An 18,939-nucleotide genomic window follows, 5' to 3' on the forward strand; every position below is an offset into this window, starting at 1 on the left:
CAAGTCAAAGGAGGTTAGGCAAGCGAACACATTTTACGAGAAATCTTTGGCAAAGGAGGCAAAGACTTCTTTACTTATGTAAACTCTAGAAGGAAGGGGATGAATCAGACTGGTCCACTTTACCTTGATGGTTCAACTGTTGATGAGCCTGCTCAGGTAACTGATAAATTGAATGACCATACATGAGGAAATCTCTAAGAAAGTGAAGGCCAAAAGATAATCAAACTAACAGTGAGCTAAATGATTTTGTAATAACTGATAGGAAAGTAGAAGAGAAACTGTTGAAGTTAAACATAAGAAAGGCACCATAGGTGGATAGGGTCTATCCAATTATATTAAGGGAGGCAGCAAAGGAAAGTAAGCAATCCCTTAGCCTAATTATGAGAGCATCCTTGGATTCAGGGGAGTTCCCCACAGACTGGAGAAGTGCAAAACCAGTTAACAAAGGGTGACATAAGTAATTACAAACCTGTTAATTTAACTTCTGTTCCAGGGAAAATAAAGTCAATAATTAAAGAAGTAATGCAGAATCATCTAGACAAGTCCACATTTATAGTTTAGACAGAGCATGGATTTGTTAAGGGGAAATCTTTTTTTTTTTTTTTTTTGATAGCATTTTCATCAAGTGCTTAATGTTCTGTCTTAACTTTAACGAGAAAATATTTAAAAATAAATTTTCTGTTTATACTCTGGGAAGACCAAACGGTCAGAGGAGTTTACAAGATACATATAATACAAGAAACAGCACCGCATTCAGCAGTCACGGGCTTGAACCCCGGTCACTCAAGGCATGTGTACTTATGCACCCGCGCGCCTGACCACTAGACTACGGTAAAGGCAGAATATTAAATGATTCTTTTAATATCGAATATCTTGATAATTCAATAAGATTGTCCTCTTCTGAAACTGTAAAAGAAAGTATATTTGTTTCATTTCATTAAGAATCAGTGAATCCATCATCCACAATATCATATCAGAGTATCATCTATAGACTGAATATATTGATTAATTTTTGCTAGACACCTTCTCATATATGAGAAATAAACTTTGCGGTATAAGGAAAGTCAACTTTATACATATATATACAATATATACACAATTGATATATATAATATTTTAGTATCACAGTAAAAAGAATTACAATCTTAATATAAAAGGAGACATACAAACCATTAACTTTTTAATAAATTAATCTAATTTAAAGAAAAATGCAATGTTTTTTGCACAGTTTTGTCCTATATGAATTTTTAATTATAGCACAGACATTATCAAATGCAATAATTGTTTCTTTATCAACGCTACTGCAGGCCAACACATTCTCTATTATGTTTAATGCATTTTGGGCATCTTTTTTAGATGGCAGTGTGTGTGTGTGTGTGTGTGTGTGTTTCTCCATTTCCGCTGTCACTGGTAACAAAAACATCATTGTTTTGTTTGGTGCTCAGCAGCTGTTCTGGTGTTGGCATTGCAGTGGTAGCAACTTCATCATCCACCTTCACAAACTCTTCAAATTCACCAACAAAATCCATATGCTCCTTCAAATTCCTCTATCCTCAATTTTGCTATCACATTCATCTGCTGGACCATATTTTTTGATGATATTCTCTCCAAAGCCACTCTTTCTGAAGCAGTTCATTATTGCACATGATGCAATATCGTCCCAAGCAATAACAAGATTACAGATAGCATCCGAGACATTCCAATTTGGCTGCAAATTGTTCCCTCCTATGTTGACAGATCAGGTACCTTATCAGGCAGGCTCTGTATGCTCTCTTGAGGTTGTAAATAATGCCTTGATCCAGTGGTTGCATTAAACTGGTGATACTGGGGAGTAAAAACAACAGCCGTATATTTGTCAACTTGGCAGTTTGTCAATTTGTCAAATGTCTTGGCAGATAGTGTTGTACAACAATCTAGAATCGTCAAAATGTTCCTTTTTTTCTGAAGCCATTCTTCTGTTCACTTCTGATAACCAAGAATGAATAATTTTGACCGTAAGTCAAGCACCTCTATTAGCCTCATAATCACATGGAAGTTGATAAACTGCTTTAAAACATTTTGGCTTGGAAAACTTACCAATCACAAGTGGGCATAGTTTGTGCTGCATCTGAATTGCAGCATAACAGAACAGTGAATCTTAGTTTACTAAATTTCCACCATGACAAGACTCTCCTTGAACAGCAAATGTTTTGTTTGGCAGCAAATAATAAAATAAACCTGTCTCATCAAGATTAAAAATATCCTTTGCCTCATATTTTTCAGAACACAACCAGTCTGTCGCCTTTTCTTTGTCGACTAATACAGACTGACCGCAAACATTTCATGAAACCAAGTTATTCCTGTCTTTAAATCTTTGGAGCCAGCCACTGCTTCATTTGAAGTCCCTAATTCCATGTTGTTGAGCTAGATAATTTGCCTTTTCCTGCAAAATCAGACCTGATACTGGCAAATTAGATGCATACATTTGTTTGTACCACTCGAAACATTTTGTTTCAAGCTGCTTGTGTTTTGCACCACGAATTCGTTATCTTTTTTCATCGCTGCTCCAGTGTCACGCACTTCAAGTCTTTTTCGGTTTTTCAATATTGTAGATAAAGTAAGTAAAGGGATGTTGTATTTCTTTGCAATGTCTGTTTTGCTTCTTTCCATCCTATCAGCTTCTTGTATAATTTTTAGTTCAATTTCCAGGCTTAATTCTGTCTGCGCCATAACACTGCTAGATAAGATTTAATATAAACAAATTTTAAATTAATTTAAAGACAAGTTCCAAAAAAGCCATCAGCTCAGATAAAATGGCACAAAAAATAGATTGCTTTATATGGTAGCAAGACAGAACCAAGGTAACAATTGCAACTGACCTGATTCCCATGGAGAGCGAGGGAGTGCACATAAACAACTTAGAAAAACTTTATATTCTTTTGTTAATTTAACAACTCATCCTTCAGAAAGATGTTTTTCAGAGTTTGTAGCTACCATAAACTGCTTTTGTTTACACAAAACTAATTTATAACAAGCGAGTGCCATCCTTCAGGAAGTAGGGAGCCAGAGGTAATAATCGCACAGCTCTGCCAAGATTTGTATTAAACATACAAAGTAACAATATTTATTTCTCACAGGACGAAAAAGAACTTTGTAATACATATAAACTGAATTTTATAATAAACAAATATATTTACATAGGAAAGTCTACCTATCCTTTCGCAGGGGAATGGTATGTGCTTCATATAAATGAGTACTTTGTATATATAAACAGTTTGTATTAATGAGATTTTACTGTATTGTATTTTTAATACAGTAACAAAAATAACTAAAAAAAAATTTAAACAATTAATCTTGCATGATGCAAATCGAAAGTGTTACCATTTCTCAGTGTTAAATGAAAAACTGAAAATCAATCACTGTAAATTAAGGACTGAATTGGCACTCAACTGTGCAGGTAAACCTCTGTAACTCAAAACTGAGGGGAAGAGAGGGGAAAAAGAGTTAATGCAACTAAGTTATAAGTTGCTAAATTATAGTTAAAAAAAAAAAAACAACCATTGCAAATACATATGAAGTTCAATGTATTAAACTATATAGTATATGCCTAACATATAGCACAAAATATGCCAAATTAATTTTAAAAAGAAATTATAGTTAATTTAAGTTTCACACTAATGACATTAGACTAATGTAGGTGTGAATTTTTAACACACTTTTAACATGGTTTTACCTTCACAAGCTGCATCACTGTTTCATAAAATAGAGAAGTATAGCTTCAGAAAAATTAAGTATATGCTAAATGTTGGCACAATTTGTGTGCTGTGAAACTGCTCCTGTTAATGAAATAAACAAACTGCAAAAAACAAACATTGAAAGGCACACAAGGTGAATCACATACTCAACCAATATTAGTTTAACATGTGAAACTTGAATTAACAATAATTTCTTTTTAAAATTAATTTGGCATATTTTGTGTGCTATATGTTAGGCATATACTATATATTTTAATATATTGAACTTTGTGTATTTGCAATTTTTTTTTTTAATATAATTTTTCAACTTATAACTTACAGTTACATTAACTCATTTTTTCCCCTCTTCCCCCAAGTTTTGAGTTCCAGAAGTTTACCTGCACACTTGAGTGCCAATTCAGTCAGTCCTTAATTTACACAGTGACTGATTTCAACAGTTTTCTTTTAACACTGAGAAATGGCAACACTTTCAACTTGCATCAGGCAAGAAGATTAGAGTCAATTTTTTTTTTTTTTTTTTTGATTCAGAGTAATTACTGAATGGAAAAATCCATTTTTTTTTTTTTAAATTTAATCTCTGACTGAAATGGGGGATGGGTGAAATTGCATCTATACAGTTTGGGATACAGCTATACTTTTGTTTTGGTTTTTCCCATTCATATTTCTCAGAAATTGTTTTGAAAGAAAAAAAAAAAAAAAATCTTACTAGGTAAAGTTTCCTTCTGCAAGTAAAATTAAATAATATAAAATAAATTAGCTGGTCAGTAAAATACTTCAAATTAATAAAAATAAATTGAAAATGTTTTTGACTATATTTCTTTTAATATAGTCAAACTATTTAACTATTGTAATGATTATAGCTTTGTATCAGTTCAGTATATAGCCAAATAGTTTAAAGCAGAGTTTATAAATCGTATAACTTTATTGGAACAATATGAAGATATTTGCATTTATTTAAAATAGAAGGGGCAAGACAAATATTTTAAATATTAATATGGAGCTTTACCACTTCTTGAAGTTGAAACTGCAGGTGTTCATTATTCTGTTTATGACTATCAACTAATATAGCTAATTCTTGATTCCGTCGCTGAAGAACATTACTTTCAACTGCTGTCTGCTCATCACATTCTACTTCTCCATTGAGAAAAGCATGGGTTTGTGACATGAGACCATTTATTTGCTGAGTAATTTGACGAAGGCTTTCTGCTGATGATAATGCTCTAAAGATAAAAATTAAAGATTAGAAATCTTAATACAATCTAACAAATCAATTTTATTATAAATGATATGGCTAATCATTTTTCTAATTAAAAAGAGGTTTAAACAAAATGAAAACTCAATAACAGACAAATTTAGAGCTGTAGGCTGCAGTACTCTGCTGCAGGTTAAAAGTAGTACTGTTGCTATACAAACTATATTAGTAAATTACATTTTCCATAAAATCACAATGGTGATTTTACGGAAAAATGTAGCAAATCATAATGAGCTGCCTCATTTGTCCTCACATTAAATAAGTAAAATATCCTCCTGAAGAGAACTATATTGTTATTCATTTTTATTTATGATTTTTCTAGGAAGAGTTCAGTGTCCCAAGTCCTTATTATCTTCTGTATCCACCAAAGTAGTTAAATTAATTAATTAAATTGGCATCGTTTTGGTTATATCTCATATTGTGACTGCCTTCACAACGAGTTGCCATGGTATTGTACTACCTCGAATAAAAAGCACTTCACCAGTGGAGAAGACTATTCTTATTTATTCTCAGCAGATACCACCACCAACCAGATGGCACCGTTTCAAAGCTTGTTGGCTTCTTCAGTGGGTGGGCAGGTACCCTGGTGTTGCAATAGTGACAACCCAGTTATGAAGTATAACCTATATACCAGGGTACCTGCCCACCCACCGACAAGAAGCCAACAAGCTTTGAAACGGTGCCATCTGGGTGGTGGTATCCGCTGAGAATAAATAACAATAGTCTTCTCCACTGGTGAAGTGTTATTTATTCGAGGTAGTACCATACCATGGCAACTCGTTGTGAAGGCAGTCACAATATGAGATGCCGACCGGGCTAGCCGAGTGGGTAAAGTACCTGCCCGGCAACCCAAAGGTCGCGGGTTCGATTCCCGCCTCGGGCTTGGATCAAAGTACTGCAAAAACCTTGGGAGGTGCAATATGGCCACAGAAGCCGATGCGCCAACAACTACCAAATCAAAAAAAAAAAAAAAAAAAAAAAACAATATGAGATATAACCAAAATGATGCCAATTTAATTAATTTAACTACTTTGGTAGATAGCTATGTTAAAATGATGCATTTGCACTAACCTACATATTAGTCATTCTACCTCGTAGCATGAAGCCTTTGCCCTTAAGTCTTCTGTACCCTTAATACAAAACATCTGATTTCCATATCATTGCACATACTTTCAGTAATTCAACTTGACTGGTCAAATAATCTGCATACATACTTGCTAGATGTGACTGTTCCACTTCAAAAGGATTTGGTTTGTGTGGTTTCTTTGCTACTTGTCAGTGGGGAGGGATATCAGATGGAATTGTTTGAGGTTTACTATTGGTTTGATTTACTAAACATGGTTTAGGTGGGCAACACTGTTCAGAGCACTGAACTGTGTCACCGGTTTGAGTTGCAACGGGTCAGTAACTTCAGTAAGCAAAGGCATGATTTGGCACTTTCATTTTAATTTCTTTTCTTCCTTCTTGATAAGTTACCTTATTTTCAATCCCCCCCCCCGTAACTTCCACAGTTCACAATGTTTAGAACAGGTCAGATAGTTGCTTATACAACTGGGAACTAAGGAGCTAGTGCAGTGCATTCTGTCTGGGCCAAGACTTTTACCACTGCAGTTGGAACACATTGCATCTGTATTCTTTTGTATTTATATCTTTATAAACAAAAGAATACAGATATAGTTTCTTTTGTATTTATTAGTTTCTACAGATTTGTAGTGTCTTTTGTATTTATTAGTTTCTACAGATTTGTCGTGTCTTTTGCATTTAATTCCTTTAGCATAAATCCTTATCTCAACTAAACTATCCACCAATTACACTTTAACAGGAGTGAGTTTTCTCAATTTCACCACAGGTCTTCAGAAGCCTTGCCAAGAAATTCAATAAACAGCAAACTCTGAAGTCAAAACATTTGCAAGTATCTAATGTGTGCATAACTGTACTTATTTTTTTTCAGAGCAAGAAATAAGACAAGGAGCCCTATACAGAAAAATAAACTGAACAATTATATTTCATAAAAATTCAATTTACAGTAAACTTTAAATCTACTGGTCCTGTGTCTTCAGCACTGATTATTTTGTCTCTCTTTCTCCTCAACTTAATTATGAACATTAACTCAGCCCAAGCAAGCTTTGGAATGGCCTTAAATAAATTATGAAGCTTTTTTTGATATTTTTGTCATCAGAAAATAATATTTAGTTATATGTAACCTTAGGGTCATTCCATGTCAAGTGGCTTAGGGGTCCCTGCTTGGCCATCTTCAATTTTGTTGAAACTTGGTGTCAATGTTTAAACAAGTTTCAAATGAAGCTGTGCAAAATTTCAGTTCAAAATATAGCATGCTTGAGGCACCAGCACCTTTTTCGTCGAGGTCAGTTGTGTTATGCGGAATAAATCATAAAAAATTTTTAAAGTTTTAAGTGTTATTGTTGCACAACGGTGAGAGGTAGTGCTCTGAAATTGGTATGCTTAGTTAACTTTTGGTAGAGAATGCAAAATGTTTGGTGTCCAGCCTCAAAAACCTTCACATTTTTTACAATGCGGTCTTTACTGGCACCAAAAATTTGTCGCGACAAATTTAAGCAAGACTTTTGAAAGTCATAACATTTGAAATAAAAACCTTTTGTACCTTCTTCTTTGGACATTTCACTTACCAACTGCATGAATTCAAGCCTAACTAAATGCTCTTATGCTTGTTTTCTGGCTGAGATATTTTCCTTCAAAGATTGATTCAATTTGAAAGTCATATTTGACCTATCTTAAGGGGCAATATCTTAATGTGGAACACCTTCAGTTCTCTTGTTTTTCCCACCACTGGAAAGAGCAGGGTTTCAGCTACAAGGATCATGGTTTATCGTTGTGTCTTTGCACTTAAGGCCTTAAAATTAAGCCTAAACATCAAGTAGTTTTATGTGATGTATTGCTATTTTGTGAGATTTTTTTTGTCGAATTTTCTATAATATTCTTGAATCATACAAAAAAAGTATAAGTAGCTGATATTTGAACCATGCTGTTATTAATGTTTTATCTTCATGATGAACAGTGTTTATTTTGTTCCTCTATTTTTTATTATTAGACTGTAATAAAGTTAAGTTTTCATTGGTTGCAGAAACGTCCATTTATTAGTCAGCATGAAAGCCATGGAATCAGAAGATTTTGCTGGAGATAAGCTGGACTCTTGCACCATTAGTCATATGGATAATTCTAAATGTCATGTGCTATCCTATACATGTAAAACTGGGTTAAAATTATTTAAAGAATTTGAATTTGAAGAATAGCTGATAGGGTGAAGTTGTGGATTAAAACTGGGTGAAGAAGACAATTTGTCTACATCATGAAGCTCTGCTTTTGACAAAATTTAAATTTTTGCAGCGTTCATTTGCAATCCTTTCCTGAAGAAAAATCATATGGTGAAAAAAAGTTTACAACCAATTGATTTGTCAATGGTAGACTACCTGAAAGATCTAACAAAGGTAGACATAAAACCAGGCCAGAAGCTGTGCCTATCAATAGACCATCATCTTTATGCTTGAAATCCTGAATAAAGACCATTTTTCAGTCTTGGGAACTTGCACTAAAGAAACCCATGCAATTTCTTTTCTTGCCATTTGCACCCCCATTGAAAAAAATACAGATCTTTTTGTGCATTGGCAATATATCCTTTCTCCTTAAACCAAAGGGCAGACCAATTGCAGAAAATTTCACTCTTGTAAATGCAATAGTTTTGTCCTTATTGAGATGTGAAACTTCACCATCAAATAAGTATTCAAATATCATGTGGAAAATATAAAATGTTTAAGTTCCATTTTTAGGTCTTAAGTAGCAAGGCAAAACTGAAAAACCATGATTCTTGTTGCTTAAAACCTGCTCTTTCCAATGGTAGCAAAAACGAGAGAATTGAAGGTGTCCCACATTAAGATATTTGTCCCTAAAGATAGGTAAAATTGACTTTCAAGTTGAGTATCTTTGAAGGAAAATATCTCAGCCAGCAAACAAAGTATAACAGCTCATATTTAGTTAGGCTGAATTCATGCAGATATTAAATGAAATGCCCAAAGAAGAAGGTACCAAAGGTTTTTATTTCAAAGTTATGATTTTCAAAAGTTTTGCTTAAATTTGTTTCGACAAATTTTTGGTGCCAGTTCAGTCTGCCAAAAGTTTTGCATTCTCTGCCAAAAATTAACTAGGTATACCAAGTTTCAGAGCACTACCTCTCAATGTTGTGCAACAGTAACACTTAAAACTTTGAAATATTTTTGTGATTTGCTCCGCATAACCCAAGTGACCGCCATAAAAAAGGTGCTGGTGCCTCGAGCATACTATATTTTGAACTGAATTTTTGCACAGCTTCTTTGGAAACCTGTTTAAACATCTACACCAAGTTTCAACAAAATTGAAGATGGTTGAGCAAGGACCATCTTCAAAATTAGGCCACTTGACATGGAGTCACCCCTTAATAACATTAAAACTCAAAGCAAACATGCACATAACTTCAATCAACTCTACCATAGTTCTTATTAAAATCTGTATTTTTTTTTTAAATCTCTATTCTTGCACTCAACGTGGCACGTGTGATGAGCTATGCTTGCTCATATTCAAAACTAAAATTAATTGGTGATAAATTATTTACAAGCTAAACCATTCTGCTTTGCATAAAAATACAAAAATTTATCTACAACAAAAAATGTTATTTAGCAAACTATAATCATGAACTAATTAGTTACATGACAGATTAATTTGAGAGATATATTTCACTCGAATTAATCTATATCACATAACTATAATAACATAAGCAATCAGTATTATTTAACAAATTTATATACGTGATTCCTTCTACATATCACCATATCAGGCAGACTGGTAGTGACCAAATTTTTAACGTTTATAACATCTTAATGGGTTTGGAATAAATGAATGCATTTGGAAATTAAATAATCTGCTTTAAATGAGGCTGGTAAATTAGCATTAGCAGAGGCTGTTGTTGTTGTTATTTGGTTTTTAGGAGCATTAGCAACTAAGGCTATATTGCTCCGGTGCGGTGGTAATTCCCTGACCTTTCCGCATGCTCCGTATTTGGTGGTGACGGGCTCGAACCCCGGTCTAATCAAGAAGCGTGTGCTACGCACTGCTGCTCCTTCCCACCTGGCTACGGAGGTGCCTACATTAGCAGAGGCACATGATGCAAGAAAGCAAGCTTATACAGCATTGCCAACAGTGGCGGATTAAGGATAGTTGGAGCCCCTAGGCAAATTATATTTGGGGGCCTCCCAAAAAGAATAACAAATAAATAAATATTAGGTGGCAAATAAATGAAATTTTGTACTTTTGAATTTTTTGCTTAAATTATTCAAGATTTTCGCTTAAATTAATCAAGATTTTTATGATGTTTACTGAAAACATTAATCTATTTTAGAACACTATAGGAAAATGTCTTGGCTTGGGGCCCCCCAAAGCCTGGGGCCCCTAGGCACGTGCCTCATTGCCTTAATGGGAAATCTGCCACTGATCGCCAAAAAAAAAAAAAAAAACCCTTCCCATTTCACTAATCCATTCATTCCACATGTTTGTCTGGTTCTGCCTTGAATTTATTTAAGCTATCAACTTCCACAACAACAGATGGAACTTCCAGCAATCAACTACCCGCTGGCTAAAGGCAATATTCCGCACATCTATTTTACAACTGTCTTTCTTCAGTTTGAATCTCTGTCCCTTCAGGTTTGTAATCTGAGCACGAGTAAGAATTCCATCAGCATTGAGCCTGCTCAGTCCATTCAAGGCCTTATACACCTCAATTAAGTTGGCTTGCAGGTGCCTAGTTCTCCAGAAGCTGCAATTTGCAGAACTTAAGCCTGTCTTCATAAGAGCACCCCTTTTTGTTTCCTTCACCAGTCTTGTTGCCCTTCTCTGTACTCGTTCTAGCAACTCTACATCTTTCCTAAAATGAGGCTTCCAGATCTGTATGCAGTACTCAAGATGTGGCCTGACCATTGCCTTGTATAACGGGATAATCACCTCCTTATCCCTTATATAATTCACAAGACCCCCATGACCTACTCTGGCACCTGTCTGCACTGCTCAGAAAACTTCATATCTGACTGAACGATTATCCCCAGGTCTCCACTACCCTGAGTGTAACACCACATAATTCGTACATCTCTCTGGGTGTTACTGCTACCCACATGCAGTACTTTGCATTTTTCAAAGTTAAACTTCAGTTGCCACTTCTCAGCCTATCTACCCAACCTTCCCAGATCCTGTTGCAGCAGCATACTGTCATTACTGTTATTAACAACCCTGCCAGCCTTTGTATTATTTACAAACTTTGACATTAAGCTTGATATACCTTCATCAATATCATTGATAAATATACAAAACAAAGGCCCAACACCGAACCCTCAGGGACTCCACTAATAACATTAGTCCACATAGAGCAGTACCCATTGATCACCACTCTATCTTCTCCCACTCAACCATCCTTGTAGCAACTTGCCCTTAATGCCATACTGCTCCAATATGTATAGTAGTCTTCCATGTGCAACATGGAAGACTATATGATATCAAAATTATTTTTTGTGTCCAGTTCCTTTGTGACCACATCATAGTATCCAATTACATTGGTCAGATAAGACTTCCCCTTAACAAACCCATGCTGTGTCTGAATTATTACTGCTGTCTTGTCTAGGTGATCCTGTATCACCTCTTTTACCAGTAACTCCATTATTTTCCCTGGAACAGAAGTCAAACTAACCAGTCTGTAATTACTTGCATCACCCTTTGATCCCCCTTTGTGAATTAGAGATACATTTGCACATCTCCAGTACGTTAGGACTTCCCCAGAGTCCAAGGATTCTCTCATAATTATGGCTAAGGGTTTGCTTACATCCTTTGCTGCCTCCTTTAATATAACTGGATAGACCCCATCCACGCCAGATGCCTTCCTTATGTTTAATTTCAACGATTTTTCCTCCAGTTTGCTCTCAGTTATTACAAAATCATTTAATTCCCTGTTACAGTTTGATAGACGTTAGGACTTCCCCAGAGTCCAAGGATTCTCTCATAATTATGGCTAAGGGTTTGCTTACATCCTTTGCTGCCTCCTTTAATATAACTGGATAGACCCCATCCACGCCAGATGCCTTCCTTATGTTTAATTTCAACGATTTTTCCTCCAGTTTGCTCTCAGTTATTACAAAATCATTTAATTCCCTGTTACAGTTTGATAAACATCTGGCCCTCTCCTCCTTGAATAACTCCTCATGTGTGAATGTATATGCAAAATACTCATTTAGTTTGGCAGCTACCTGAGAATGATCATCTACAGTCAAACCACTGATATCAAGTGGACCAATCTGATTCATCCCCCTCCTTTTAGAGATTATATAAGTAAAGTAGTCTTTGCTGGGTTTTTTTTGCATTCTTTGTCAAAGATTTTTCATAATATGCCTTCACTTGCCTATTGAGGTTGTCACAGACATTCTCTCAGATATGCCAGACAAGCTGTACTTGCTACCTGGGAGTCTAAAACGCTGATGGAACTGATATTCGGGTGACACTCAAGTCAAGTGGACCCAATTTCGGTAAAGTCCGGACGGTCTGTGACAGCCAAATCCTCTGCTTGCACCTTCATGATGGTGGGACTGTTAGTAATGCTGGGTATAACCTCCATGAACAAGTACATGGTGGGTGACCACCCAGGTGTAAACCAACGCAAGCAGGGGTCGAGGTGTGGCGCCCACACCACATGGAGGAACGCCGCCCCTCTATGTTACCAGGCAGTACTAGGTGGCAGATGACTCTCATCAACTGGTGCAATGCCACCACTTTGCTTATTGGAGGCTTGAAGTGGTGGAACCCAATATTCCTTACATTTTGAAGGTACAGTTCTAAAACGGTGTTCGCAGGGCGGCCGCTAGTTAGTACACTGGACCGAACCTATTGGTAACTCTCTAGGAGGCTTCCAGATCAGCTAGTGTATAATCTTGCTACCTCTACTCTGCCAGATAGTGACTGGAGGGAGTCCAAGTAGTGTGTATGCGGGGAGCATTGTCGAGGCCACGTTATGTCAAGGATCTGGATATATTCTTACCACAAGTACAAAAATTTCATTACTTCATACAGCATGTCCCACCCACTTTTTCTTACTATTGAATACACCATGAATTGTCAAACTAACAGAGCAAGCTTATCTGCGAAAAGATCTAAAGCTCCCAAGGACTTCCTAATTCATTTCACAAATATACATGGTCTCAATTCTAATCTCAACGATGTCCATTTCCACTTGCAGTCTGCCAAACCCCATTTACTTTTTCTGACAGAATCTCAGTTTTCGGTTGATTCAACTACTGCTCATCTCAGATGCCCAAATTATTCGCTGTATGATTCTTTTCGCTTCAAAGGTGGTACTTATGTCCGTTCTGATATTCCCTGTCAGAGACCTGGCAATTTGGAATCTCCTCTCTTTGATTTTCTCTGGCTTAAAATCTCTCTACCTCACTGTGTCAAATTCATCTGTTGCCTCTACCGTTCTCCCAACTCCACTAATCACTTGGAGCTCTTTGACTTCCTCTCTTTGCAACTTGACTTTCTCCAGTCCAACTTTCCTAACAGTGAGGTAATTTTAAATGTTCACAACTCCAGCTGGCTTCCGTTGTCTAGTCACACCGACCCAGCTGGTCGAGATGCTGAGGCTTTTGCAATTACTAATGACCTAGCACAGATTGTTCATTTACCTACAAGAATACCAGAAAATCCTAATCATACAGCCAATACACTTGATCTTTTTCTCACAAACAACCCTTCTTAGTACACGGTCGAAGTGAGATGTCCTTTAGGCACTTCAGATCACAACTTGGTGATTGTCTCTTCTCCAATGGAACCTTTATCTCGTGGCTATTCCCAACCTCGTGTTGTTTGGCATTACAAGAATGCAAAATGGGATGACCTGCGAGACTTCTCTTCTTCGGTCGGATTACTGTTTCAAAAGTTCTGATGTCAACGTTTGCTCAGATTGTGTCAGTGAAATTATTCTTCCAGGAATGGATTCCTTTATCCCACACTCCACTTTAAAATCTTGTCCTTTATCTACACCTTGGTTTTCCAATAAATGTGCTAAGGCTGTTCAAGAGAAGAATGTTACATATCGTAATTGGCTTGTTTCTAATTCTTCAGTTTCATTTTCTGCCTACACCAAAGCTCGCAACAATTGTAAAGCAGTTATTAACCAGTCCAAACTAGAGTTTGAACAGGCTAAGAGTAGAAAACTTGTTTCTTGCCCTAATGGTAGCCGAGCATTCTGGTCTCTTGCCAAAGCTATTGGCTGCAACTTTTGCCCATCTCCAGATGGTTCTGTTGTCACTTCAGCCAAGGATAAAGCTGACCTGCTAGCATCCCATTTTTCTTTCAACTCGTGCATTAATGATCTTGGTAAAACACCTCCCACTATTCCCAACACGCTCCATTCAATGCCTCCAGTGGTCTTCCGTCAAAAGGATGTCAGAAGGATTTTGACGAATCTTGATGCTAAGAAAGATCCAGGTCCCGATGGTATTTCTCCATTTGTTCTCAAAACCTGTGCTCCTGAACTTACTCCTTCTTTCACTTTCTTATTCCAAAAGGTGTTTTTCCTTCTGCTTGGAAATTTGCTCATATCCAGCCAGTTCCTAAAAAGGGTGACAAATCCCTCCCATCCAATTATCATCCCATTGCAATTACTGCTACTCTTTCTAAAGTAATGGAGAAATCAATTAACCGCCAAATTTTAAACTACCTAGAAACCTTCCGTCTGATCAACAATCGCCAGTATGGATTCCGTCAGTGTCGATCCACTGGTGATATTCTGGCTTATGTTACCAATTTATGGACTAATTCGATGGAAAGGTTCGGTGAAACACAAGTAGTTGCTATTGACATCTCTAAGGCTTTCGATCGTGTTTGGCATAAAGGTCTTCTAAACAAGCTTCCATCTTATGGTTTGCCAACTGTTTTTAGTAATTGGTTATCCAGTTTTCTCTCTGATCGTCACTGAGGGTGATGGTAGATGGCTCTCTGTCTTCTAACTTCTCCACTAATGACGGAGACTTCTCCACAAATTGCTCTCCACAGAAATCGATTTTTTGGAGACTCTTGTCTGTTTTACATGTCCATGGTGTGGACATGTAAAACAGATGCAAGAAACCAGATATCCAAAGGGTATCCTGGAATGGATACCCGTGGAAGGAGAAGAGGAAGACCTTGAAGAATAGGGATGGATGGATGGAGTACAGGAGTGCATGACAGCCTGAGGTTTAACAGACCAAGACACCTTGAACTGCACTTTATGGTGGGAAAAAATTCCTACCAAAAAACAACTTCTAAGCTGAGGAAACCTATTGTAAATGGAAACACTCCTCCTGAAGATGTTCTGATCTTGTAGTTCCTGAACTATTTATTTTTGAAAAATATTTAACAGATCCCATTCAGTGATCGCTCTATTAGAAGAATTCAGCACGATATGAGGGGGAGTAACTTCGATTGTAATTCCGTTTAAAGATGAAAACTTTAATAGCAGATCAGAGTGTCACGGATGAGAGGTCTCTAACAGAGAATCTCCTGATTGAAGCCATTCGACCATCTTTGGTGATCCCACTGAATTTTAAAGTTATCTTTGAATGATAAAAGGAGAGAGCTTGCTCACCAGCTGCTTTGATAAAAATGGTGGTGAAGGTTCCTACTTGTGTCCATTTTCAGTCTCTTTCAGATAGACAGATCACAATCAGTTTGGTAGTTGTCACTATTCTGGGGGCTCTTTATCTATATGTATGGCTATTCACTTAGGTGAATTGTTGCACCTTTTAGGCTTGAAGGTTGACTTTCCAGCCAAGTTCCAACTCTGCCACATGAAGGCAGCAGAAGCAATGCCACCAATGATCAAGCAATTAGTAGCTAGTAAAGTTAACAAACATACAAAGAAAAGAAAGATGGATTTCCTTTCTGGGTTCTTACTTGAAAACTTAAGTGCAGAACCACTTGAAGTAAACTAAAGAAAGGGGAACAACTGAAATGAAATATAACTTAGTCACTTTGAAAGAGCACTATCTAAATGCACAGCAAAATCACTTGGACACTATCGCTTGTCACTTGGGAGCGGTTATCAGCAATGATTCATATGTATTAAGAATCTTCAAGTTAAGAGACTTTTAGGTGATAGTGATCAATGTATACTGATGTGGGATTTATTCAAAGAAATATCTACAGTCCAAAGTACAGGGAAGAGATCTTGTTCTTACAAAGTTGATTATAATGGACTGTTTTCAGTGGGACAAACAAATTTTATTTTAAAAAAATAAAAACATGTTTTTAAAAAATATAAATGCCAAATGGAAAATATTTAGAGAAGTAACCATAGAGGCTGCTCTGTGGTTAAGTGTTTTATACTTATTAAAAAGATATTGTTCAAGATTTAGGCAAAAACAGATGTCAGATGAACTGCAGAGCTCAGTGGCAGAGAGCAAGAATAACAATAAATAAATGCATGGATGATTATAAATTGTGATGAACTAGTGAGTAACCAAGTTACTGGAGAAGCTAAGTCAGATTGAGAAAAGTCCTTGGATAAGGGTACAAATAAAAGCAGCAAGAAATTCTTTGCTTATGTTAGCACTATAAAGAAAAGGATGAACCAGAGAACTGTCTTCAACCCAGTCTGTCTCTTTCTAATAGTTGATGTTTCTGTTTCTTTGCTTTCTTCATGCTTGAGGACACTTACCACTGCTGAAGTTCTCACGAATGAATTATCCTGAATCACTTGTTCCCCCCCCCTCTCTCTTTCTTTCTTTTCCATTTCTGAAATTGGACTTGAATTGTATGTTCAGAGTTTTGCAACAGTATTCTTAGTACAAGAAAAAGTTCTTTAACTCTTTCCCATTTGTTAATGTTTTCGGCACAATTTCATGCACTGAAAACATATTACAATGTGTACCCCCCCCCCTTAATTTCAAGATCTCTATTCTTTTATCAGTTCTCCAATTTCCACCATTTTAAAGGGTAGTTGCTTCAGTATGTTGGTTGTTTAGTACAGCATCACTAATATATTAGCACCTAATGAACTTGCAACAGTCCACAAAATTTGAAATTGTGGAGATTTTTCCAGCCTTCATTTATGTTATTTTCATTACTTCATCCTTGAATGAAAGTGCCTTCTGAGAAATTCCACATCACAGTCACAAAAACTTGGAATGAATAAAGCAAACTAAAGATGCAACACTGGTAGCCTCTGAAACGTCAACACATCCCCAGAACATTACAAGTGACCTACTCGATATGAAGACTGTAGTAAAGAACACCAAATTCCACATTTTTTCCAATAACGTAATAGTAACAATCTAATGATTCATACCAGATGTCACAAGAACAGAAGCAGATCATAATAACTTCTCCAGAAATGCTTTTTAGAAATGTACGTGCAGGAAGACAAAACTTTGAAAAATTTATTGGCATAAGAACATTTGATACTTGTAACGGCCTTGAAAGGAAAGATATAGACCAACTAGAGCATTAATAGATTTTTTTTGTTTGTTTTTATCTAGTAGCCAAAGAAATTACATATTGAAATATGCCACAACAAATAAACAACTAGTTTCATTCAGTAGTAGACCTTTTTTTTTCCCTCCCCAATGTAATGAGTTATTATACACTGCAAATGAAGGTTTATAGAAAGACAAAAGATACTCCTTTTCAAAATGTACTGATGTCGTAAATTAGCTTTATAGACCTATTGAAAGAGCTAATCATAAAAAACCCCTAACAGCTGGTTCTGCATTATGCTTTTGGTTATGAAATATTACAAAGAAATATTTCTTATTTCATTTCAGAAAATAAGAGAACTCAGCAGAAGGTGACCACTGATGTTATTTTTAGGATACACAACATACAAAAATCAACACATAACCCTTGCAGCAATAATCCAGGAGAGAGAGAGAGAGAGAGAGAGAGACTGTCACAATGAAGAAGTTAACTTTAGCTCAACCCTGAACAGTCCCAACAGTACAGCAGTTAACAGTAAAGTGGAATACCTCAATCAGTTTCCATAGTCCTTGGAACCACAATAACACCACAGCATCACAAGTCATCCATTAAGGAAGTAACCACAATGCAATCAACCAGACTCATTGTGGTCTAACCTCCACTGGCTGGAGCCCCAATTTCTCTGATACAAGTCTGCCTGAAAAGTGCCAGCAGTCTCCTCAACAACTGTTCTGAATCAACTTCCAGCAGAAGAGACATCTGAAGGATGTATCGCTAGCTTCTTTAGAAGCCGCAGTGTTCACAGGGAAGACTCCCACGTATAATCAAAATGGTACCACTCAACCTGTACCCACCTTGTCTACCATAATAATATTCCCTCTTCAAGCCCTTTTTAACAGTCATTCAGTATCTGGCTCATGCTCTTCCAACTGCAACAAGATCCTTTTTCTTCTGAATAGGTAGACCACAAAATTTAGAAGTACGTAAAAAATCTTTCGTACTAACAGTTCTTCACATCCAGGAGTACGGGAGTGGAAATTAGGAAGCTTCGATTAACTCTCCCCTCAAGTTACAATATACTGAACACATTCATAGAAAAGACGGTTCCAATCTTCCGGGAAACCGTGTCCAGTCAAAAGATAAGTTGTATGGGATTAAAACAAGTTGTTCACTGTTTACCATTAGCATTTACCATTGGAATTTTTTTTTTTTCATTACTGCTCCTTTCATATAATTGCTTCAACTTTCTTGCCACTGTTTTACCAATTCTGTCCATAGATGCTTACTCTCCTCTTAACTCACATCACAATCTATTTCAAGTGACAAACAGTTACATGGCAGCCCCATTCTTAGATAACTCGTTGATAGAAACACCAAGTGTAAATCAAGTGCTAGACAGTCTGTAAGGAAATTTATCAATTATACTTACAGAGTATGACTTAAGAATGTCCTTTTGTT

General features: G+C 36.4%; 1 protein-coding gene across 2 annotated transcripts in view; it reads right to left on the minus strand.

Moving 5' to 3' along the window:
- The window catches only part of LOC150087336 (golgin subfamily A member 2-like), a 436,198-nt gene that overhangs the window by 343,523 nt on the left and 73,736 nt on the right, over positions 1–18,939 (minus strand). For both annotated transcript variants that reach the window (XM_090371141.1, XM_090371142.1), the window contains one exon: positions 4,741–4,954. In XM_090371141.1, coding sequence (XP_090227267.1) covers positions 4,741–4,954 — 214 coding nt within the window. The remainder of the gene's footprint in view (positions 1–4,740; positions 4,955–18,939) is intronic.

Source organism: Mastigoproctus giganteus, chromosome 4, assembly GCF_048544385.1.
Source record: "Mastigoproctus giganteus isolate SK-2022 chromosome 4, ASM4854438v1, whole genome shotgun sequence".
NCBI lineage: Eukaryota > Metazoa > Arthropoda > Arachnida > Uropygi > Thelyphonidae > Mastigoproctus > Mastigoproctus giganteus.